At 52.9% G+C, this 24,595-nt stretch overlaps 1 protein-coding gene across 1 annotated transcript in view; it reads left to right on the top strand.

The window, feature by feature from the left end:
* ADAMTS10 (ADAM metallopeptidase with thrombospondin type 1 motif 10) overlaps nt 1–24,595 on the top strand; it is a 56,085-nt gene that overhangs the window by 6,512 nt on the left and 24,978 nt on the right. The window contains exons 2-10 of the mRNA XM_064637658.1: nt 699–1,026; nt 7,168–7,532; nt 13,117–13,276; nt 15,218–15,435; nt 16,600–16,683; nt 17,062–17,207; nt 20,992–21,035; nt 22,228–22,333; nt 22,498–22,644. Coding sequence (XP_064493728.1) covers nt 939–1,026; nt 7,168–7,532; nt 13,117–13,276; nt 15,218–15,435; nt 16,600–16,683; nt 17,062–17,207; nt 20,992–21,035; nt 22,228–22,333; nt 22,498–22,644 — 1,358 coding nt within the window. The 5' untranslated portion in view covers nt 699–938. The remainder of the gene's footprint in view (nt 1–698; nt 1,027–7,167; nt 7,533–13,116; nt 13,277–15,217; nt 15,436–16,599; nt 16,684–17,061; nt 17,208–20,991; nt 21,036–22,227; nt 22,334–22,497; nt 22,645–24,595) is intronic.

Genomic DNA, 24,595 nt, shown 5'->3' with positions numbered 1-24,595 from the left:
TGCTGCTGTTGGAGCAGTGCTGGCAGAGCCCCTGGGTGTGCAGTGTCCCTGGAGCAGGACAACGTGGTTTTGCAGTGCTGTGAGCTGATGTGGTTAATTATGGCTGCTTTCACTTTCCATCCTGTCCTCCTCTTTTGCACTCTTTCCATCTCACTCCTCCAGCATTGGGCTTTCCTCATTCCTGAACCCCGTGTTCTCCCTCATATCCTTCTCTCCCTTTGTGTCTCTCAGTTGCTTCCCTCATTCCTGCACCCCATGTTCTCCCTTGTGTCCTTCTCCTCCGTCGTTTGTCTGTCCCATTCAAAGCTTTTATTCCTGCACCCCACGTTCTTCATGTCCTTCTCCTCTATCCTTTGTCTCTCCCTTTCTCTCTCATTCAAGGCTTTCCTCAGTCCTGCACCCCATGTTCTCCCTTGTGTCCTTCTCCTCCTTTTTTTTCCCTTTGTCTCTCCCCTTCAAGGCTTTCCTCATTCACCCTTCACCCCATGTTCTCCCTCACATCCTTCTTGTCCATCCTTTGTCTGTCCCATTCAAAGCTTTTATTCCTGTACCCCACGTTCTCTGTCGTGTCTTTCTCCTCCATCCTTTGTCTGTCCCATTGCAGGCTTTCCTCATCCCTGCACCCCGTGTTCTCCCTGGTGCCCTCCTCCTCCATCCTTTTTCTCTCCCACTCACTCACCCCACCCTCTCCTCCGCAGGGGCAATGCCTGAGGTCCGGATTAGCCCGTGCTGACCCCGCTGTGCTGGCCCAGGCCCAGGCCCCTGCAGGGACACTCCGGCCTCGCTGCCCTGGGAAGAGCACAGAGCGGCCAAGGATGCCTGCGGAGGGACCGAGCACTCCTGTCTCCACATAAGCAGTGCCTGAGGGAGAGACATGTTGGGACAGCGCCCTCCCAGCTGGCACAATTCTCCCTGCACTGAGACAAGCAGCGCTGACCATGGCAGTGGCTTGGAGGCTTCTCATGTGGACTGTCATCCTCGCTGCGGCCGTGGGCACCTTCCCTGCTTACACCTTCCAGTCACAAGGTAGGGATCGGAGTTGGGAGGGGAGCTGGGTCCACCCACTGCTGCTGGCACAAACCCTACTGCTGCCCCGGGAAGTGTTGGGGTAATGTGCTGAGGAGTGGACGGAGATACCTCCACCCCTGCTGCACTGCTCCGGAGCTGCTCCTGCTGCATGTCCTATGTTTTCCATTGCCCTGCAAGGAAAGGATGTGTTTTTTTTCTTGGATGGGACTTTTTGCAGAATTCAGAGCAGTCAGGTCTGTGCAGGGCAAGAGACACAACAGGCTTAGGAAAGGAAGGCGATGTGGTGACAGCAGGGAAGCTCCCCTTCCACTTGGGTGGAGCAGTGCATCCTTGGATGAGTAGAAGCTTAGGAGGGTTGTGTGTGTGCAGCCAGCAGGTCCTTGGTGTGTGCAGGAATGGAGGGCAGTGCTGGAGCACCCAAACCGTCTGCCCAGCTGAGCCTGGACAGGCCTGTGCTGCTGGAGGAGCAGTTTTAGTTTGGACACATGTTTCTGTAAGTGATACCGGTAGTAACTGCTCAAACCTGCTCAGGCATGAGCACTTTGTACCCATCTTGTGTGTCTGTGTGGGATTGTTGGGGTGTCCTGTGCAAGGCCATCAGTTGGACTCCATGATCCTGATGAGTCCCTTCCAACTCAGCATATCCTGTGATTCTGTAATGGTCTTGTGTTTAAATACAGAGTCACACAATGTGTGACTGCAAGGAAAGCAGAATTTGGGTCTCTTGTACCTAGATTTGTGCTTTTGTGTCTGATTTTATTCCAGGTTAGGAGTGAATGGACTGGAAAGTGAGGTGGGCTGCTTTGTGCCAGCCTAGAGTACAAAACAGCACAGGCAGGTAGCACAGGGTAGTTAAACTACTTAGTGCTACTATTTTTATGATCATTTTTTAAGAAGTTTTAAGAACTCCCATCAGGCACCAGAGGTGAGAAGGAAGAGCTCTGAAATCAGACATTTATCAGTGCAAGGTGTTAAAACTTACTTAGGCAGCCACAATCCTGACATCTGACGTGTGCCCAGATCAATCCCAGCAGGGTGAAAGTGGGTGACATTCCCTGGCTGGAGCCGGGTGACATTCCCTGAGCAGTGTAGGATGGAGTTACCGTGTCCATGGGTTGTCTTGTGAAGCAGAACTGGAAAGAGGGACAAAGGCAACCAAAACCCCACACCATCCTGGAGCTGGGCACCATCTCAGTGCTGCCCATGGAGGCAGCACAAGGAGAAACAACCAAACCCTGCTGTGCAAAGTTATACAGGCAGATTTTCTTTTAAAAAGTCACCCATTTTCTGGTCCTGTTGGCCAAAGGCTCTGGCAGTTCCTGGAGGGACTGTTCTGGGTCTGGCAGTTCACACCTCCCTCCATGTGCAGCCCCACACTCTGACAGGGATGGTGCTGCCAGATCACCCCCATCCTGACTCACAGCACCCCAGACCCTCCCTGGGCATGAGTCCCCACTCTGTTTGTTAATATACCTCATTCTAAACCCAAGGGCTCTCCAAAATTAGTGCATTTGTGCTTTCCTAAATGCCCTGAGCTGGCCAGGGGATGAGCCTTAGCCCATGACATTGTTGGGAGTGTGGTGGTCCCAGGGATTGCAGTCTGTCCCCTCCCCAGTCCCTGTCCAGTCCCAAGGGTCACAGAATCACAGAATTTACCGAGTTGGAAGAGTCCCACAAGGCCCATCCCGTCCAACCCTTAGCCCTGCACAGACCCATCCCCAAGAGTCTCACCATATGCCCCAGAGGGTCATCCAAATGCTCCTGGAGCTCTGGCAGCCTTGGTGCTGTGCCCACTGCCCTGGGGAGCCTGGGCAGTGCCCAACCAGCTTCTGGGGGAAGAATCTTTTCCTGAGATCCAACCTGAGCCTGCCCTGACACAGCTCCAGCCATTCCCTGGGTGCTGTCCCTGGTCCCCCCAGAGCAGAGCTCAGTCCCTGCCCCTCCTCTGCCCCTGCCCCGGCAGTTGGAACTGCACTGAGGTCTCCCCTCAGTCTCCTCTTGTCCAGCTGAACACACCAAGTGCCCTCAGTGTCCTCCCACGGCTTCAAATCAAGGCCCTTCCCCATCCTTGTGGCCTCCTTTGGACACTCTCGAATGGCTTCAGATCTTCCTTTCACTGTGTCCCCCCAAACTGCCCCAATGTTGAGGTGAGGCTGCCCCAGGGCAGAGCAGAGCGGGACAATCCCCTCCCTGATGCCCCCAGGACAGGGTTGTCCCTCCTGGGTGCCAGGGCACTGCTGACTCAGGGACAACTGGCACCCACCAGGACCCCCAGGGCCCCTTCCCAGCACTGCTTTCCAGCCTCTCATTCCCAGTCTGTCCATCCGAGGTTTCCCCATCCCAGAATCCAGCACTTCCCCTTGTTCTTCACACGTTTGGTCACAGGCCCATGGGCCCCTCTTGCTGTCAGAGGCCTGTTTTAGTCTCCTGCATCCAAAACAGTGTTGGTGTTACTCAACACTTCACCACACTGCTGAGACAGTCAGGACATAATCCCCACAACACCTTCTCAAGAGAGTGAAATGCTGTTATCTCCTCTGAGCAGTTGGAGAACAAAGGCCAGTGTTTTCAACACGCCCCTGATCTCCACTGAGTGACTGTCCCCAGTCAGCAGCAGCAGGACTCATGTGCCCTGTGTGCACATGACTCCAGGTCGGGGTATTTGCTTTATGCAGGAGAAAGATTAAGGTATCATAGTCATGAGCTCTAATTATCTTTATGGGAAACAGCAGCTGGTGTTGAGGCCTCTGCAAGCCCAGGAAGTGTAACGAGGTTCCAATGTAACCGTGCAGGGAACAGCAGCTGAAATCGTTGGAACAGCTTGTCCAGAGCAGTTGTGGCTGCCCCATCCCTGGAAGTGTCCAAGGCCAGGTTGGACGGGGCTTGGAGCAACCTGGGCTGGTGGAAGGTGTCCCTGCCCACGGCAGGAGGTGGGACTGGATGGGCTTTAAGGTTCCTCCCAACGCAAACCATTTTATGATTCCATGATTGTGTGAATTGACCATGGATCCAGCATGTGCTCACCAGAGCTGAGTGGTTTTTGATCCAAAGGGAATTTTCTGTTAGGTCCTTAGTTTAACTACAGTGATAGATCAGACATTCCCATTTTATGGGACATTAGGTGGGGCTGATCTTACTGTTCCTGATTACTTGTAAACCAGTGGACCCTTGAAGGACATAGTGAGGCTGCCACAGTGCTGGGGCAGCCTGAAGCCAGGGGATTCCAGAGGACTTTCCACAGCCATCCCTTGGGAATCATGTCTGGGCTGCAGCTGGGGTTCCTCTTTGGTGACAAGACCAAAGAAAACATCTGCTTCCTCTACATCCTTGAAGCAGCTCAGTCATGAGTGAGGCAATGGTGAGGACACAGGAGGGAATAAAATCCTCCCTCCTCACCTTTCCTTCTTCTTCTGTTTATTCAGCTTCCCCCTCTGCCTGCCCCGTGCCCTTTCCCTTATTCTGCCATCCCTGCTCTCTTCCCACCAGAAATGGGACAATGAGGTACCTCTGCCCACATCCCATCCCTCCTCCTCCCCAGCTTTCTCCCTTGCTCTCTCCCAGGAGGTTTGTGGTCCTTCAGGGGTGCCCAGTGTCCCACACAGCCATGGGGAGGTTTTCCTGGAGAAAGGCTTTTTATAGCCTCTCTTCCACAGCAATTTGACAGGTCTCTGCAGACACCAAGTACTTATCTCCAGTGCAGACCCTTCTGGTCCAGTGGGTGCAGCAGAGCTCAGGCCAAGGTCTATTCATGGAGTGTGAAGTGGCTGAGGGTCAGAGGGCACCTGACAGAAGGGCCAAATGGAACTCCCAGTATGGTCTGTAATGTGGGGAGTGATGGAGAAATGAGGGATTTGGGGAACATCTGTGATGTAGGATGGAGTAGACAGGGTTGGAGAGTAAGAGATCTAAACCTCTTAGAGACTAAATTAATATTTTACATTTTTAGAGAAGAGGAGGAGGCAGCTGTGACTCTGGGTGAGGACAGTGACATCTTTCCTGTGTTGAAACTCTCTCTTCATTATCAACACTCTGCATGACTGTCAGCAGAACCGTCATGTATATAACATTAGATAGTGGGAATATTAGATCTAGATTGGATATATGGAAGAAATCCTTCCATGTGAGGGTGGTGAGGCCCTGGCACAGGTTGCCCAGAGAAGCTGTGGCTGCCCCATCCCTGGGAGTGTCTAAGGTCAGGTTGGACGGGGCTTGGAGCAACTTGGGCTAGTGGAAGGTGTCCCTGCCCATGGCAGGGGGTGGAATGAGATGATCTTTAAGATCCCTTCCCAGCAAAACTATTCCATGATTCTATCTTTGGTTATTTTTTCCATTTGTGGCATTCCCACTCGAAGGCATCACTTCCTAAAACATTCCTGTGACCAGGATACTGTTCCTAGGCTCTCCCTGTCCTTCATTTCCCAGGGTGACATCCCTGAGAAGATGCACAGTGACCAACACCACAACACAATCAGATTCTCACACACAGCTTCACCCTCAGGCTCTGGACACCTTTTTTCCTCCTAGATATGCTTCCAGGTCAGGATCAGAGACTCCAGCCCAGGCTCCTAGGACCTTTGTAGCCACAACATGCACAAACCTCCTTCTGATTCACTCTTTTTCAAGCCCACATGGGCTGCAAAGAGGGAAAAAGAAAAACAAGGCACTTCCCGTAACGAATTTTTCCAAGCCTGAAGTCATTGCTGAAGTGCAAATAGTCACCCTTGTTTGCATCACAGGGGATGCAGGAGAAGCTGGAGCACAGGAAGTTAAAAAACTAATAATTATTTCTGGCTTGTTGAGGCAAGGGAGAGGTGCCAGAAGTGCTCATGGTCGGGAAGGAGGAGCCAGGAGAAATGCAGCCACCCTGGAGCAGCCTGTTTGCTTAGGAAGCAACTCCAAATAGGTGCAGAAAGCACAGGAAGGCTCTTCCAGAATGAACAGAGGGTTCAGGACACTTAAGACCTCCAGACACGAGGGGTTCAGAAAACACAGTGTGGTGGAGAAGCTGTCCTGCCCAGCATACGATATTTTACATTTCCTACTGAAGCCTCTGGTGCTGAGGGCTGTCAGAGACGGCTCAGATCCAGCCTTGCAGTCCCTGGGACATTTTCCTTTGAAAAGGAGGGATTTCTGGGGAGGTTGTTCAGTGCCAAGTTGTTTGACAGGCAGAACTGTTGCATTACCAGGCAGATAGGTCAGACAGTGACCTTACAGAGCACATTTCAGAGCACTACAGGACAGGCCCAAAGCTCAAGTGCCCCAAGAGAAGGTGCTAATCCATGCTGATATGATAAAAAATATCACAAATCCAGTGAGCTGGGAAGGCAGGATGGTACCACAGACAGAGACCTGGCCGAGGAATAGAGATGTCTGACTTCTTTTCTTGCTGCCTTTTCAGCCCAGCTGGGGAATTCCGGTTGCCCTCTTTCTTCTTTTGATAGTTACCCTCTTTCTTGTTTTGGTATCAAGGTTGGCACTACAAGGACAGTGGCTTTATGCCCCTCAGGAGGATGCCCAGGACCTCCTGCACCGAGGCAGCTGTGACTGGGGAGGTTGGTGTGGTGCTGTGATTGTGTGAGTTATCAGCTGGCAGGTCCATTTGGCAGCTGTAGATGTTCTGAGGAACCCACAGATCCTCAGCAAGACTGATATTGTCACCCCAAGGCTTGTTCTGGTTCATTTTGGGGAGACCTTATTGCTGGGTTTGTTACTGAAACGATCCAGTTAAAATAACCCTTCAAACCACAGAGTGTAGCTCTGCACAGCCTGGAGTCCCTCTGCCCAGTGGAGATGGAGGATGGAGGGATGGATGGAGGGATGGATGGATGGATGGATGGATGGATGGATGGATGGATGGATGGATGGATGGATGGGGGATAGTCCAGGACCAGAGCCAGGTCCTGAAGGGCCCCTTTACATCATCTGCAGAGGAAGAAAATTAGACTCCATAGTGTTGCTATCCCAAGGCTCTGTGGGCTGCAGGGCTTTGGGAGTATCCCAAGGATCCTGCAGCCTCGGCAGAGCACACCCTGTGTGTCAGGCCCCTGTGCTGGCTGTGGCTGTGCTCAACATCACTGGGTGTTTGACTCAGGCTGTCCTTGCAGAACATCATTCCTCTGTGTTTCCTTCCCTCCCCAGAGGAGTTCCTCTCCAGCCTGGATCACTATGAGATCGCCTTCCCCATCCAAGTGGACCAAAATGGGGACTTCCTCACCTTTGACATGCGGAGGCAGCTGAAGCCGCGGCCCCGGCGCAGCCTGGGCTCCCTGGCCTACGAGCCCTCCGAGCAGCAGGTCTTCTACAAAGTCTCTGCCCACAGGACCCAGTTTCTGCTCAACCTGACCCTGCACTCCAACCTGCTGGCTGAGCACTTCACTGTGGAATACTGGAAGCGGGATGGCATGGACTGGCAGCACGACTTCCACGAGGACTGTCACTACGCTGGCCACCTGCAGGACCAGTACCTGAGCTCCAAGGTGGCCATCAGCAACTGCAACGGGCTGGTGAGTGTCTGTGCTTGGCAATGCCGACAACTAATTGCAGCCTCTTTGATCTCTGCAACCAGCTGTGTGTCCCAGCAGGTGGGTCCATGCGCTGGGAAAGGTCTGGGATTGGAGTCAAGCGGGAATATTGCACCAGTGTCCAAAATGGGTGGAAGGTGCAGACAGCACATCCCTCATCACATCTCCAGGGGTTCCTCATCCCTGTTCCACTTGCAGTCCTCTCCCTGCCAAAGGCAGTGGGCATTCTTCCACTGATTTTAATTGGAATGGGATAATCCATTATTTTGGCTCTCGAAGAGCTCTCCCCTCCCCTTCCAACAGCAACAGCAAAAAATGTTTTGCATGTGCTGAAAGAAAGGGAGAAGTGCAGGAGGGCAGGAATTTCACAGCACCACTGGAATGTCAAAAGTGCATTGAGGTCCTTACAAATGTAGATAGATTCTTGGGTTTCCCAGGCTTGATTTCAGGAGCTAAAAATGTGAATTATGTAGGAAAAACTGAAATAATCAGGTTTTCAGTATGAAAAAGAGAACAACAAAGATGCGTTCCTCAAAACCAGCTAGGCTGCTGGAAGGAGGGTGGGAATGATTGATTTTGCAAGTCTTAACAGCTTATAAAAGACATCATGGTCCTAAATATCAGTAAGAAAAGCTTAATGGTAACATCAGTGGTAAGGTTAGCTGAGGTCTGGACTAGATTGCTTGGAGAGTGGGAGATCTTTGGAGATCTTTAAGAACAGGCCAGATAAATGCCTCTCAAAAATCCTCCAGGTATGATTCATTACTTCTTCCAGCGCTGGGAATAGACTAAGGACTTCCATCCCTATTTTTCTGTGATTTTTCTGATATTTCTGGCTCCTAAAGCACATTTCATGACCTGCCAGATGGAGGGATGGAGCAAACATACCCCGTTAGTGAATCCCAAGGCTGATGGCTCCCTTGGAGGGATAACATGTAGAAAAAGACTCTGTAGGCCAGACTCATATTTAGGCTCCAGCCCCACCTCTGAGCACTATTCTGGCAGTGTGGAAGAGCATCCAAATGGGAATGAATTCACGTTTGATTTATTGCTGAATTACACTGCCAGAACAGTGCTGTGGGTTATTAACAGAAATGAGAATCTGAGTCATTATATCATAGAGTCTAATGTTTCCACCTCACAGCCAAAACTCAGAGCTGCATAAACTCCTGGTTCCCTTTGTTTAGACATGGGAACTCTGCTCAAGTCCCAGACAATTCCCTGGTATTCTCAAAGGCACTGAGGGGTGAGCTGGATGCTGCTGGATCCGGAGGGATCTAGCATCACCCTTCCCACTTCAGAGGGCAAGCAATGGCCCAGCAGCACTTTGAACTGGGATAATTCAGTCCACAGGCTGTGTTTAGCCCTGGAGAGATACCAAGGGCTGTCTGGAGGAAAATGCAGCCAGGTACAAAGAGGGACTGAGGGTCATCCAACAATGTCTCCTTTTCCTGAGCTCTGTCCCCCTGCCCCCGAGAGCTGTGGACATCGGGGAGGGTGGGGGAGGAGGTCTGCTGGGTCAGTGAGGACAACAGGGTTGGGAATTTGGGCAAGAGGAGCCCGGAATGTTTGTAGGTGGCAGAGAGGGAGCCGTGCTTACACCAGAGACCTTTGGTAGAGCTCTGGTTGCTCAGTAACAGCTGATTCACTTGTGCCATCCCTCATCCACAGCGTGCTCAGCTTCAGGCAGGAATCATCTGCTTTGGAGGGGACGGGCAGGGACAGAAGAGGGTCCCCAGTGGCTGAGGAGTCCAGGTTCGTGTTCCTGCTGTTGAGGAGGGACTGCACAAGGTGACCCATGTTTGCAGACCCGGCTCACTGAAGCTGCCCAGGGAGTTGTGGTGTTGAAAGGGCACAAGCAGGAACCAGGTGCTGGTTGTGGGGTGAGCTGTGCACGAGGAGGAGGGAAAGGGATAATTGTGTCCAACACAAAGCTGAGAAAATGGTAATGAGCCCTTAGCCATCCTCCTGTCCTCCAACTCCCACATCCCTCAGGAATTTCTGTGTCTGCAGGGTGCACCACTAAACTGCTTTGTTTTCAAACACCTCTGACACAACCCTCACCTCGCAACACATCAGCTTTGGATGCCAGTGTCTGGGCATGTCTTCCCAATATCCAGACACGCTCCCACTGTTTTTCTAGACCATAGGCCTGAGGGCACTTGGGCAGAGAGGCTCACCCCACACATCTCCCATGGAGGGCGAGCTGGGCTGGGCTTCAGGCTGAGCTTCAGGGGAAGTCACCCAGGCTTAAGTTCACAGAATCACAGAATATCCTGAGCAGGAAGGGACACACAGGGATCATCAAAGTCCAACCCCTGGCCTTGCTCAGGACACCCCAACAATCCTCTCCTGTCCCTCAGAGCATTGTCCAAACGTTCCTGGAGCTCTGGCAGCCTTGGGGCCGTGCCCACTGCCCTGGGGAGCCTGGGCAGTGCCAACCACCCTCTGGGGGAAGAACCTTTCCCTGAGATCCATCTCAACCCCCCTGGCACAGCTCCAGCCATTCCCTCAGGTCCTGTCCCTTGGTTCCCATTGTTTAGACATGAGAACTCTGGTCAAGGCCCAGGCAATTCCCTGGTGTTCTCTAAGGGACTGAGGCTGTTGGTTCCTTATCTATAAACATATAAAATGTTATTCTTCACCAGAGTATCTTTACTATACACATATATTTATATTTTCTCAACAACCCTTATGATTTTGACATAAAACAAAGCCATAACAAATTTTGTCCTTACACAGATAGAACTTGTTTTGGGTTACTTTTGACCACAGAAGGGTTTGGGTTGGAAGAGACCTTAAAGCTCATCCAGTCTCACCCCCTGCCGTGGGCAGGGACACCTTCCACTAGCCCAGGTTGCTCCAAGCCCCGTCCAACCTGGCCTTGGACACTTCCAGGGATGGGGCAGCCACAGCTTCCCTGTGTGTGCTGAAATCGTGTTTTCACCTGAAGAGCCCCCCCTGGGCCCAGCATGGACACAAATGCTTGGAGCAAGGCAGAGATGGTCCCTGCTGAGGCAAACAGCTCCTATGTCTGTATGAGGAGCTGGAAGAGCCAAATCCCAGTGTGAGGTTGTGCTTTTCTGAACCGTGGTTATAACTAAGAACACAAACCATCCTTGCTCTGCAGTTGACCTGGCTGAATCACGGACAGGATATCCAGTTTAGCTCCCCCACAAACCACAGGGATCTCCCTGAGGACTTCTCACCACCCCCTTTCACCAGGCCTGTGTCATGTCCAGCATCTGGACCTCAGAGCTGGGTCCTTGGGGTCACCCTCCCAGGATATCCAAGCTTCGTGGTGGGAGGTGGTGGTTTGAGGCTCCAGGTTTAAGTCAGAACATCCCTTTTGCAGCAGGACATGGGTTTGGGGCAGGAATTGCTCTTCCCCCTTGGTGCTCTGCCCCAGGCTGGTGGTGACCTCCTCCTCCCCGGCCCTCGGAGCCGACAGCCAGCTGGCTCTGCTGCCGGCACTCAGCTTTCCGCCGGAGCCCTGGCCAGGGTAACCTCACAGTACCTCACTTGTGTTTGAGAAGGTGGAGCCCAGCCAAGAGCAACAGAGCCTGGGGCAGGAGGAAATCCCCCGGCACTGGGGGTTTGGTGGCTTTGCCATGCACACACTGCCCCAGTTGAGCTCTGGGAGGGAGGGAGAGGGGCAGAGCCCGGCTGGGCTGGGAGGGTCCATCCTAGAGAGGCTTCCCCCAGAACACCCTCCACAGTGCTGTTACACAGGTGGGACCTTCCGTTCAAGGGCCTCAAGGGGTTTTACAGACACCGACTTCTCCTCTCTCTGCCACAGAATCCCAGAATATACCGAGTTGGAAGGGACCCACAAGGATCATCCAGTCCAACCTGTGGCCCTGCACAGACACCCCAACAATCCCACCCTGTGCCTCTCAGGATCATCCAAATGCTCCTGAAGCTCTGGCAGCCTTGGTGCTGTGCCCACTGCCCTGGGGAGCCTGGTCAGTGCCCAACCAGCCTCTGGGGGAAGAACCTTTTCCTGAGATCCAACCTGAGCCTGCCCTGACACAGCTCCAGCCATTCCCTGGGTGCTGTCCCTGATCCCCCCAGAGCAGAGCTCAGTCCCTGCCCCTCCTCTGCCCCTGCCCCGGCAGTTGGAACTGCACTGAGGTCTCCCCTCAGTCTCCTCTTGTCCAGCTGAACACACCAAGTGCCCTCAGTGTCCTGACATGGCTGCAAATCAAGGCCCTTCCCCATCCTTGTGGCCTCATTTGGACACCCTCTAATGGCTTCAGATCTTTCTTATATTGTGTCCCCCCAAACTGCCCTAGTATTGCAGGGGAGGCCACACCAGTCCTGGCAGAGCAGGGCTCCTGTTCCCTGGGCACAGAGGGAGATTTTAAAGTGCTGTGACATCCAAAGTGCTGTGACATCCAAAGGACAGCACCAGCGCTGAGCTGGTGGCAGGGCAGGGGTGTCTCTGCACACAGGGATGACCATTCCCCACCTCTGCTTGCACACAGGGAGTGGGAGGACAGCCAGGTAACATGGGTCTTGGACGTTTGGGATCGTGCCTGAACCATGCCAGGTGTATTTCTGTGCCTTGGTTGCTTGGTGGTGAAGTTCAGCTGGTGGCACAACCACCTTCCTTGGAGTTATTGGGAGATTCAGGAGTTGTTACAGTGATAGAGCTCATGTTGTGCTTCCAGAAACTTTTTTGGTTGCTCAGACCTTTCAGGTAAGGGGAAATCTTGCTGTGAGGATGGGACTGGCTGCAGAGGAGAGATCTTGCAAGCACCTGGTGGGTTTGGCTGCTCACCCCACTGGGATCTGCTCCTGCCTGGTCATCACTGTCTCACAAGTGGCTCCACTCAGAGAGAGCAAAGTCTGGGCTCACAGCTGAAATTCAGTCAGTCAAAGAATAAAAAAACCCAAACAAATAAGGGAGCAGAAACAAGATCATCTGACTGAGGTGGCCAGTCTGAGGTGTACAAGGTGAACAACCCAGGTTCCAGGCTGCAGAGGAGGGTTGTGGCTCCTGCTCGTTGCCTCCCTGCTTAATCAGACTTCGGATTTTAAAGATTTGGTGTGTTTCTCAAAAGCCTCTGAGTATTCACACTTCTCTGCAGCTCTGTGCCCCAGTTCCCAGCTGGTGGGAATGGTCCTGAGCTGCTTTGGAAGGTTCTCAGGTGAAGCTGAAGGCACAGGAGGCAGGTCTCACTGCTGAGCTGTGCTGCAGTTTCAATGTATGGTATTTAGGATCGCACAGGCAGCTCTCAATGAGACTGAGTGGGTGGAATAAGAAACAACTCATTCATAATTTTGCAAGGAAAGGCTGTGATTTCCAGAGGACTTTAGTGAACACAGATGTCTCAAGGCATCCAGGACCATCTGGCTGGGTTTTCTCTGCTCTGTATGTTCATACAGTTCAGAGTTTGTGTGTGAATGAAGGATTCCTTCACATCCTCCAAAGTATTTATCAGTCCCCAGAAATTATGGAGTTGATTTACAGAAAGCTCATTATGAGAAGCCACCAATTCAACCCCCAGTTCTCTCTCCATCTCTTTTATTGCCTTCCCTCTCTCTCTCTTTCCTTCTGCAGCACGGGGTGATCGTGGCAGATGAGGAGGAATATTTCATTGAACCCCTGAGCCCTGGAGCCAACGTCAGCACGGGGGGAGAGGGCAAGGGCAGCCCCCACGTCGTGTACAAGAGATCATCTCTCCAGTACCCCCACATAGATGCAGCCTGTGGAGTGCTAGGTACCCGTTCCCACCAACACCCCCTCAAGCCATCCCAGAAAAGGCTGGGAACGTCCTGTCAGACCAGGCTTTGAAGGTGCACACTGCTCTAGGTGTCAAAGAACCAAATTCATCTGCATTCAAGAAAGATTTCTGTTTACTTTGACCCATGCTGAGCACTTCCGGTGGCCTGGTCTTTGGAAAGGTCTTGTGCTCTCCTCTTCACAGCAGGGCTTTTAATTGTGTAAATAGATCATGGGATAGAAGAGAGAAAAATCCACCTCTTATTTTTACTCAGAAAAATCCTCCCAGATTTGGTCAAGTTACCATGTATTGAGAAATCACAGCTTACACATGCTCAGCAGAGACTTGCCTTTGGTTTTTAGCCACTGCAGGTTGTGTCCATGCTGAGATAACTCTGCTTCTGTTGGAGACCAGGTGGAAAGATGCCTTGGGGGTGGGATGTGGGACCTGGTTGGTCACAGAGGATGTTTACAGGGAATGGTAGCTGTACTTCTACCCCATTTCTATACCTGCAAACCTTTGACTCCCAGAGGGACTCACAGGTCTGTCCTGGCCTCTCCACAATTGCTTCTCATCATCTGTGTCCCAGAGTGTGGCTGAAATCCCTGGTCCTTGGGAATAGACTCCATCTACCCAAAATGTTGCAGGTACACAGGATGGCTCTCCCTCAGTTTACAGAGGTAAACTCCCTGGCTCTATAAGGATGAGAGGCCATCCCTGCAGAGGGGCTGGATGGCTTTCTGTGGATCAGTTTGGGGGGACAGAGCAGAGCTCTCCCCTGCTGCTCCTGGAGGTTTATGTGTCCCTTCAGGGTGTTCATTCACTGCCTCAGTGGTGACACTTAACCAGATGAGGGGTCACTGCTGGAAGGGGTGGGACACCTGGAGACACGGGGGCACTGCCACCCTGCTCTGGGCAGCTCTGAGTGTCCCCAGACCCACCAGCATCTCTGGAGACACTCTGTATTTCCCTGGCCCAGCTCCTCCCATCCCAGCTCCCAAAGCTGGGACAAAGTGCCAGCAGACTCCCCTTCTGTTGACTCTGTGCCACATTCCCCAGCTTCCAGAAAAAAAAATTTAGCCTGCTCCTAATTGCTTCTTGGAAAGCAAAGTCCGTGCAGTGGGAGCCATGGGGCAAACACAGTTCAGAACAACCACAGTGCAGCTGGCTCAGCAAAGCCACCCAGGCTGGACCTGTCCTCACCTGAGCACCCCCATGAGCTCCTGGGATGAGCCAGAGGAGCTGGAGCTGGCAGGTTGTGGGGTTGCCTGTGATCTGCCCGTCTTCCCAGTCTGGTAGATGTTTGATGATCCAGCATTAGAGCAGAGGAGGGGGATCCTGGCAGGGTCGGAGGGTGGCTGTGGTCTCCCAGTCAGCTCTTCTGCCCTGTGGTGGTCTCCAGGCTGAGGGATTGGAGCTTATGATCCTACGGAACCCTCCCTAGGGTCAGGTCAGCAGCACTTGGAGTCTGAAGCAAAGTCCTACAAATCTGCTGCTGCTGCTTTGGAGGCTGCAGCCATTTCTGTGGAGGAAAAGCTAAGTCCTAAATTGAGGTCCCGGCAGGAAAAGGAAAGAGGAAATGATCTGTAGTGGCTTTATTTTCAGGTTATATCTGTGCAGCCTCTAAATCCAACCTGGGACAGAGGTGAGGGCAGGGCTGGGCACATGGATGTGTGTGGGGATATGGTGGGATGGGCACACACTCCCTGGAAGCAGGAGGGGGCAGAAGGGGGCAGGAGGAGGCAGGAGGGTGCGTGTGGTGCCAACAGGGCTGGCAGGAGCACGGGGACAGCCCTGGGCTGCAGTGGGGCATTTGCTGGGTCCACACGAAGAGCCCCACAATGGTCTTTCCTCTCCCCTCATGCTGCACATCCCAGACCTCTGTGAGCTGCCGAGTTGCTGCTGGAGGGCAACAGGAACATCTCTTTCCCTCCTCAGATGAGAAGCCCTGGAAGGGGAGGCACTGGTGGCTGAGGACACTGAAACCCTCCCCTCTGAAGCCAGCGGGCAACCACAGCCAGCGGGGGCAGCTGCCCCTCAAGAGATCCGTGAGCACCGAGCGCTACGTGGAGACCCTGGTGGTGGCTGACAAGATGATGGTGGGGTACCACGGCAGGAGGGACATAGAGCAGTACATCCTGGCCATCATGAATATTGTAAGTGTTATAACCACACCAGGAACGTGAGGGGGACTCAGACACACACCCAGCAATGACTCCTGTTCATCACCCCCAATGTCTGGGCTTGGCAGAGGGTGCTGTGTGTTTTTCCTGCAAGAAAAGTGGGGTGAGAACGCAGTGGGGGAATCAGATCTGTTCAAGGAGGACAGCGGCTTCTCCTCGTGCTCAGAGCAACAGTTTTGGGTCAAAAATCCTGACATGCTGCTGCTGCAGATGAGCAGTGGTGCCCCAGAGCCTGCAGGGCCTCTGTTGTAAAGGAGAGGCACCACAGGAGAGGCAAACTCTGGCCTGTCTGAGCTCACCACAGGCCAGATCTGGGCTGGGAGAACAAAGGCCTTTCTTTGAACAGCATCTCTCATCTCAAATTAGCATTGCAAATAGGGCCAGCCAAGCTGAGAAACACATGGGAAAGCATAAGGACAGTGAGCTCTCACGCCTGGGGGCTGAGCAGCGTGAGGGGTCGGCAGAAACACCCTCCTTCTTCCACACCACACCGCCCGTGCCCCTGGGCTTGGGTCATTGCTGGTGGCAGGATACCAGGCTGGCTGCATTAACAGCCTGAATTGGCCACGCTGAATCCTCCTGTGAGGTGAGATGGGCTTGGAAATTATCCATCAATCCTCTGAAAGCCCCTCTGTGATGGCCCTTTGTCCTGTCCTCCACAGGATCTCCTTTCATGGCTCGCTCTGTTTGCATTTCTAAAGCAGACGCCAGATTTTAAAACAATAGCGGTTCTAACTGTTTCATCTGCTCTGACACACCAACCGTGTGCTGGCAGATTTCTCAGAGATGCTGTGCCTTTCCCTCAGCAGAGCTTCATCCTTGGGGCTGAGCGATTCCATGGTCGTGGGGCTTCCCCTCCTGAGCTCCAGGCAAGGAGCAAGTGCTGGGGGATCATCTTCCCTGCTGAGTGTCCCCAGAAGGAGACACCAAGGTCTCTCCCTTGTTTTTTCAAGCCTGGTTGTGAAGTCTGTGGGAATTAAGGCTTTTCCCTAACTGCCAAAGGGGAGTTTTTGTTCAGATCCCACAGCCCTGATTCTACCCACAGGGCCCAACTGAGGGCTCACCCCCTGATTCCAGTGCCACCCAGCCAGAGAGCTCATTTTTAAGACTCCTCTTTTCTTGTTTCTTGGAGGTCAGGTTGCCAAACTTTTCCAGGACTCGAGTCTGGGCAATATTGTCAACATCCTGGTGACCAGGCTAATTCTCCTCACTGAGGACCAGGTAAGCTGAGCTTTGCTGGGCCATTTCCATCACATGTCTGCACTTTCTTTGTGGGTCTGTGTGTTCCCCTTGGATTTCACCTCCAGGAAACCTCCCCTGTGCAGCCTGTTGGCTGCTCCACATCCTCCTAAAGGCACCTGGGGACTGGGTTCAGGCCATGGGCTGAGGAGACCTCAGAGACTCTGAGGATTTTTTCTATGATAAGGCGACTTTAGGGAAGTTTAGGTAGCTTTAGTCCTCTTAAAGTCACATTTTGCCTGCTTTCTGTGTAAAGTGGGGGCATCTAGACTGGTGTCAGTGCTCTGCTGGCGTGGAATAGGCAGTGCCTTCACATCAGAGCTCTCCTGGGAACACGCTGTCATGTTGCTTCCATTCCAGCCCACACTGGAGATCAACCATCATGCCGGGAAATCCCTGGACAGCTTCTGCAAGTGGCAGAAATCCATAGTGAACAGGAATGGCAATGGGAATGCTATCCCTGAGAACGGCATAGCCAACCACGACACTGCAGTGCTGATCACCAGGTGAGGCTGAGCCCAAGCCCACACCCAGCAGGGTTGTCCTTCATGTTGTCCTCTCTGGGGTTGTCCTCTGGGCATCTGTCTGTCCTCTGGGCATCTGTCTGTCCTCTGGGCATGTATCTGTCCTCTGCCTCTGTCCAAATGGATCATCCAAGGCTTCCATAACCCACGAATGGCCTGGCAGTGGCCATCCTTCAGTCTGGCCATGTGCCAATTCCCTCAGAGGGATGTGGATTATTGCAGTTCACACAGCTATCATCTTCCACTTCAGTCAGTTCTCATCCTCCAGCATCTTCCCTCGGTCTTTGTTGGGCTCTCAAGGAGCTTAGTTTGCAGCCACGGGCATTTGCACACCAGAAGGCAATGGCATGGGGCTGTTGGGTACCACCAGAGCCCATCCTGGAGTTGTGGAGCACTGGGTATCCTGGAGAGCCCTGTCTGCCTCTGCTGTAGAGGGTGAAGAGGATCCAAGTGGGACCTGAGCATTGTGACAGTGACAGTGCTCCAGCCAGTGCAGGATTTGGCTCATCTCATTTTAGATGAATACATGTAGGGCTGAACTCTCTCCTCAGTGGACATCCTTGGAGTAGTTACTTCATTCCAACTCCCTCAGGACTTCTGCCTGTGTCCCTGTGCTCCTGGAACAGCAGCTGAGGTCAGCAACATGACTTGGATGCTGGACTAGACCTCGAGAGCTGCAAGAAGGGAGTCTGAACCTTCATGTGGTGAAGGACATGTGAAGAACAAGTGAAGAACAAATAGCCCCCCATCAGGACAGATGGGGGCTTGAGCTTGAAGCAGCAGAGGATGGCAGGAGGGACAGCTGGAAGGACGGATGGATGGTCAGAAGGAGGGAAGATGAAGAGATGATAACAGGGACAGTAGAAGGAGGAGCAGAGCATCTGAAAGGACAAGATACTGAAGGGAGGGCTGGAAGGAGTCCCTGGAGGTTTTTTCTCTGTCCCTGGAGGTTTTTTAAGATAAAACTGGATGTGGCACTCAGTGCCATGGTCTGGCAACCGCAGCAGTGTTGGATCAAGGGTTGGAGTTGATGATCTCGAAGGTCCCTTCCAACCCAGCTGATTCTGTGATGGAGGGGAAAAGGGCACTGTGAGGCTGCTCTTTGAGGTGTTGCTGCTGTGTCCAGGACTGTCCAGTGTCCACACAAACCCTGCTTGGGCAGAGGGGAAGCATCCTGGGGAGAGGCCAAAGGCAAGCCCAAGGTTTGTTTGTGCCGTTTCTCCTCCTCTCTTGTGGAGTGGAAGAAAGTCATGAAATGTAAGTGCTGCAGAGGGGAGCCTCCAAGTGGGAGCCGGTTTCCTTGTCCACGTGCTGCTCTCCTACTCCAGTTCCCGGTGGCAGTGGGAACCTGGAACATCCCTCCTGGGGAGCTCATGGGATGAGAACCCACAAGCATCAGCAGAGGAGCAAGAAAAGGACCCCTGGGCTGCAGAATTTCCCTTTCCCGGGGCTGCAGCTCCACTTTTTCCTCCTTCCCACCACAGGTGGGATGCAAACCCCGGCTCCGAGTTTTTCATCCTCCCACCAGATGTTTGAGCCAACCCCAGCGAGTGGCTGGGCTGGGACAGCACCATCACATCCCTAATAAATTCTCTGTCTCTGATAACATCTTGCTGAGCTCCAGGCTTTTTTCTCTTGCAGGGACATGAAACCTGAGCCTCCAAAGGGCTTTAACAGTATTTGCTCAAAACAGAGCAACAAATGTTTTCCACTGCTGAGGGTGAGAGGTTTGGACACTTCCAGAGAGCCAAAGGAACAGGAGCATCACCAGGAATGTGTCATATTAACCCATCATGGGCTGGCGCTTGCTCAGTCTCTACTCTCATCCCTTGGGGTCACTGGGGTGAGCAGTGTCAGATGGTCCCAACACCACGGGGGTGTCCCCAAACCCACACTGGCACAAACACTTTTGTGTTTTGGGTTTGCTTTTGGCCTTTCCAGGATGTTTCCTCTCTGCCCAAGCAGGGTTTGTGTGGGCACTGGACAGACAGTCCTGGACACAACAGCAGCACCTCTGAGAGAGGCCACTTGGTGCCCTTTGTCCCCTCCGTCCTTCCAGCTCTCCCTTCAGCATCCTCTGTCCTTCCAGGTGCTCCAATGTTCCTTCCACTGTCCCTGTCATCCTCTCAGCATCCTCAGTGTAACACCCCAACTTGTGCCCCCTCCTGCCCACCCTGCTCAGATCTCAGCATTAGCCTGGCCCCTTTCAGCCCTGGCTTTACTAAACCAAGTCTGGGGTGTCTCTCCTTCTCGAGAAAGTGTTGGCCTCTGGAAAGAGGCAGGTGGGGCATGTGGTTTACCTCTGCAATTAAATGATAATATTCACTGTCTAACCCCAAACTGGTCTCTTTTGGAGCTGCCACCACATCCTATTGTGAGGGTGCTGCATTTCCATTTGAAGGAGATTTTTGCTCTCCTTGTTATAGCTCTTCCTTGTATCCAGCTAATGATGTGCAGACAGTGGGTTCCTTGATGCAATGGCTGGAAGTGGAGGCCAGGAACAGAGGGAAGAGTCACCTTGAATCAACCTTTACTGAATTTGTTGGGAAAATTCTCAGTAAAGAACTAAACTGAAAAAAAAAATATATATATATATAAAAAAATCACTTGAGCATTTTCATGAAACCACAGTGGATTTTGAAATGGAACATGTTTTCAAACTGAAATGTTTTCCTTAGTTTTTTTAAAAAAAATCAGAATTAAAACCCTGGCAGTGTCCAAGGCCAGGTTGGATGGGGCTTGGAGCGACCTGGACTTGTAGAAGATGTCCTTGCCCATGGCAGGGGGTGGAACGAGATGATCTTTAAGGTCCCTTCCAACCCAAACTATTCTGGGATTCTGTGATTCTCTGTTTGATTAATGCAATTTACTGCAAGGGACCTGAGTTTCCAGACCAGAAACTGCCCCTCTCCCACCCTGCCCTGCTGGGGAACATCCCTGTGCCTGATGCCTTCCAGGAGTGCACATGGAGCAGAGCTGGACCTCCCTCCCGAACCCAAAGAACTCTAAGTCTGGATTAGCATTGTCCCTGCTGATTTATAGGATCATTAAGGTTGGAAAAGACCTCCAAGATCATGAAGTCCAACCTTTGACTGAATCCTCCCATGCCCATGAAACCATATCATGAAGTGCCACATCTGCTGGTTTTTTGGGCAATTCCAGGGATGGTGACTCCACCACTGCCCTGGGCAGTCTGTACCAATGGCTGACCACCCTTCCCATGAAGCAATTTTTCATAATATCTGATCTAAACCTTCCCTGGAGCAACTTGAGGCCATTTCCTCCTGTCCTGTTCCCTGGGAGCAGAACCTGAACCCCCCAGCTCTCCCCTCCTGTCAGGGAGTTGCAGAGCCAGAAGGTCCCCCCTGAGCCTCCTTTTCTCCAGGCTGAGCCCCCCCAGCTCCCTCAGCTGCTCCTGCTGCTCCAGCCCCTTCCCCAGCCCCCTTCCCTTCTCTGGACATGTCCTACCACCACATTTCATCCAAACCAAACCTCTGCCCCAGCTCAGCACTGCCCATAGTTAAAGGACAGGAGATGTCACTGAAAACCCACAGTGAATCTCAGCCTGGGGAAAGTGAGTGTTGGACAACACAGATCAGAGGCATCTTACCTGCTGCCACTGGTACTTTCCATTCCAGAAGTGTTCCATGAGCCATGGGCTGGTTTGAAGTGTTTTGGGTGTGACCACATGGGTAAAATGGGGATGTGCTGCTTTGGAGGCACCTAAATTAGAAGCATATTTAACTCTGCCTCCTCTTCTTTGCAGATATGACATTTGCATCTACAAGAACAAACCCTGTGGCACCCTGGGTAGGTAGAATTTTGCCACCCCTTCAGCAGCACTTTTCACCAGCACAGAGAACTTTGGGGGCATGGTGAGGGTGGGCTGTGCCACCCCCTTTCCCAGGGAACAGGCCAAGGGGCAACACTTGCCCAACAGTACCACAAGGACCAGCAGCAGAGCCAGGAACAGCCCAGTGGTTTTCGGCCTCCTCACTTCTGTAAACACTAAAAACAGCAACCCAGAGGACAGATGGGCTCTGGAACACTTCTCTGTTATATGCCTGGGTCAGGTCCAACCTGATGATTAAGAACCACTCGCATCTAGGGCTGGTCCATGGCCTAGTGGAGTATTCCTGGCTTAGCAGAGAGAAATAAGCCTTTTTTGTGATGACTATAAAGGGAGTTCTTTATTGAAATGGCAAGACACAGACAGACCCTGCAGCTTTCTCTGGCTGCAGCTCCTAATTTATCTTACCCTGGTCTAGACTGAGCAGTCAGGGAGGGATTACTGCTCTGAATCACTGCAGTGAGAAGGGAAAACTTGGTGGATCTCTGACCTGATGCAACTGCAGATGAGGAGCCTGAGAGGGAGGTGAGACTGGAGGTGCTGTGATGGCTCAGTTCATTCCATGAACAGAGTCAGATCCTTCCCTGGCCCAATGGAGAGGGCATAGCCTGTGCTGGTCCATGGGCAGAGGGTTGGGAGAATCTGTTTCCACTATTCAGGGGAATTGCACTATTCCACTACTTGGGGGGCAGTTCTGATGATCCAGCCCTCCAGACTGAGTCAGGCTGGATTCCTGATCCTGGTGGGTGTCAGCCAGAACTAGGGTTGGATCTTGTCTTACTCTGTCCAGGCTGCCCTGCCTGAGTTTGGATTCCTAAGTGCTTGTACAGCCATTCCCAGGTTCCCCCACCAGTGTTTAGACAAGGACTGCTCCACTCTGTGCACAGTTTGGGATTTGGATATAAAATTCAGAGGATTTTGATCCATTCTCAGCATTTCTGAGCCTGTCAGTGTTAATTTAGCTGACAGTACTGAGCCACCACATACCCAGAGCCCATAGGAGCCATGAGTCCATCCCAAAGCCCAGTGGGAAGGAAGTGGTCACTGCCAGCAGGCTGTGCTGAGCATTAGTGAGAGCCCCCACACTCCTCCCCTGTCCCCTGCAGATGCTCTGTGGTGGCTCTGTGTGACAGCCCTATCTGCCTTCCCCAGGCCTGGCCCCCGTGGGCGGGATGTGCGAGCGGGAGCGGAGCTGCAGCATCAACGAGGACATCGGCCTGGCCACGGCCTTCACCATTGCCCACGAGATTGGCCACACGTGAGTACTGTGCCAGGACAGGCCCTGCGAGCAGCTGGCACAGGGAAGAGCCCCCCTCGGGTTTTTCCTGCCAAGAGGAGCTGAAAACCCTTCCTATGGATGACCCAGATGTATTGAAAACACAGCAGCTGATCACCTCTCTCTGCCTTGGTGGTGCTTCCCAGGTTTGGCATGAACCACGATGGGGTTGGCAACAGCTGTGGCTCCCGTGGGCAGGAGACAGCCAAGCTCATGGCTGCTCACATCACCATGAAGACCAACCCGTTCGTGTGGTCCACGTGCAGCAGAGATTACATCACCAGCTTCCTGGAGTAAGGAACCCACCTCACCCTGCCCTTCCTCCCACCTCGCAGCCACTACACGCCTCCAACCTCCTACAGTCACCTGTGGAGGGGGTAAAACCCAAGAAAAGCCCCCAAAGCACCCAGCCCTTCTGTCTTGTCTCCCAGCACCTCATCCTACCCCAAGAGGCATGTGCTCTCCTTCCTTCCTTTAGACATTCCCATGTTTTTCTTGCCTGATGAAGCTCTGACCCCTGTTATGACCTTTATTTAGGTTCCCCACACCCACAAGTAGATCAGTAGCTCCTGGAGGCATTTGGATGGTTCTGAAGTTCAGCTAGGGATTGCAGGGAAGGGTTGGTGTGGTGGGGAAGGAGGGTTTGGAGTCAGGACTGGGTCTGTGTGGTGTGCACACCCTCCAGGCACTGGGGAGGAGAGTTTCCAGTGGGAACGAGCAAAGTAGGAGAAAGGTTTTGTTGTGGTTTTTTTTCCAAAGCACCTTCAGGATTTAAGAGAAGGGACAGGACAAGAGGGGATAGATTCAAACTAAAAGAGAGTAGGTTTAGATTAGATATTAGGAGGAAGTTCTTCTCTGTGAGGGTGGTGAGGCCCTGGCACAGGTTGCTCAGAGAAGCTGTGGCTGCCCCATCCCTGGAAGTGTCCAAGACCAGGTTGGAGAGAGCTTGGAGCAACCTGGGCTAGTGGAAGGTGTCCCTTCCAAGTTTTAAGGTCCCTCCCAACCTAAACCTTTCTATGAATCTGTGATTTAGGGTCCTAAGTCCCAAATTTCAATATTGTCACCATGCCTAAGTCACATCTCTGCAGCCTGAAAGAGCTGCTTATCCAGGGTTCTAGCAGCTCCCAGGTTTCTGTCACAAAACAACCAGTCAGGATCAACTTGGGTGAGGATTTTGGTAGGATACAGGCACTGTGTAATAAAAGGACTGGATAGGATTTGAGTGATGACTGGAAGAAGCACGTGTGGAGGGGGTCAGTGTGGAGGGAAGCCCCCACGAAGTCTGAATATCAGACTTCAGCCAGTGATGCTGCAGTTGGAATACAGTGAGAGGAGCAATAAAGTCTCCTCCCAAGGGGCTTCACCTGCCCCACTGTCCTGCAAAGCTTGGCCAAACCCCATGGCTCATCCCCAAATCCCACATCTGGCAGCTGAGGTTTGGCCACAGCAAAACCTGTCCCCCTCAGTGAGCCCTGAACATTCCCCCCAGCCAGGCACGAGGCACGGACAGCCTGGGAAAGGCTGCCCTGTCCTCTGGTGACCCGAGGCCTCAACAGGGCTGGCAGAGGACAAAGAGTTCATGTTGGGTCCCTCTGAGGTCTGTACTGGCCACCCCAGGGAGCCTCCACCAGGACATAGTGTGGGCAAGACCCCAGAATTTGGGGCTGGGGGGTGGTGACAGGGGCTTGGATTTAGGGAGAGCTCAGAGAACAGCAAGGAAGGGGGAGGGAAAGGCGTGTTCCTTGCAAAATTTGGATGCTTCTACAAAGCTCTGGTGAGTAGAAAGTCAGGCTTGAGGCACGGGCATCTCCAGTTGCTCTGAGCTGGGGCTCAGTTGAGCAGAGGGCAGCCCCCTCTTCCCACCCACTGCCCACATGAGAGTCCTGGGCACAGACCTGCCCTGCTGGCCCCAGAACCCGCAGGGACAGCCAGGGGCTGGTGATACCCTGCAGAACAGCAGGAGCCATGCCAGGGGGGTTGGGATGGATCTCAGGGAAAGGTTCTTCCCCCAGAGGGTGCTGGGGCACTGCCCAGGCTCCCCAGGGCAGTGGGCACGGCCCCAAGGCTGCCAGAGCTCCAGGAGGGTTTGGACAACGCTCTGAGGGACAGGGTGGGATTGTTGGGGTGTCCTGGGCCAGGAGTTGGACTGAATGATCCCTGTGGGTCCCTTCCAACTCTGGGTATTCTGTGATTCTATGAACCCTCAGACGAACACTTCAGAGTTCCCTAGGAACCAGCATGTGC

Source organism: Pseudopipra pipra, chromosome 27 (genome assembly GCF_036250125.1).
Source record: "Pseudopipra pipra isolate bDixPip1 chromosome 27, bDixPip1.hap1, whole genome shotgun sequence".
Lineage (NCBI taxonomy): Eukaryota > Metazoa > Chordata > Aves > Passeriformes > Pipridae > Pseudopipra > Pseudopipra pipra.
The sequence above is the reverse complement of the archived record's forward strand: the minus strand, read 5'-3'. Positions and strand labels throughout refer to the sequence as shown.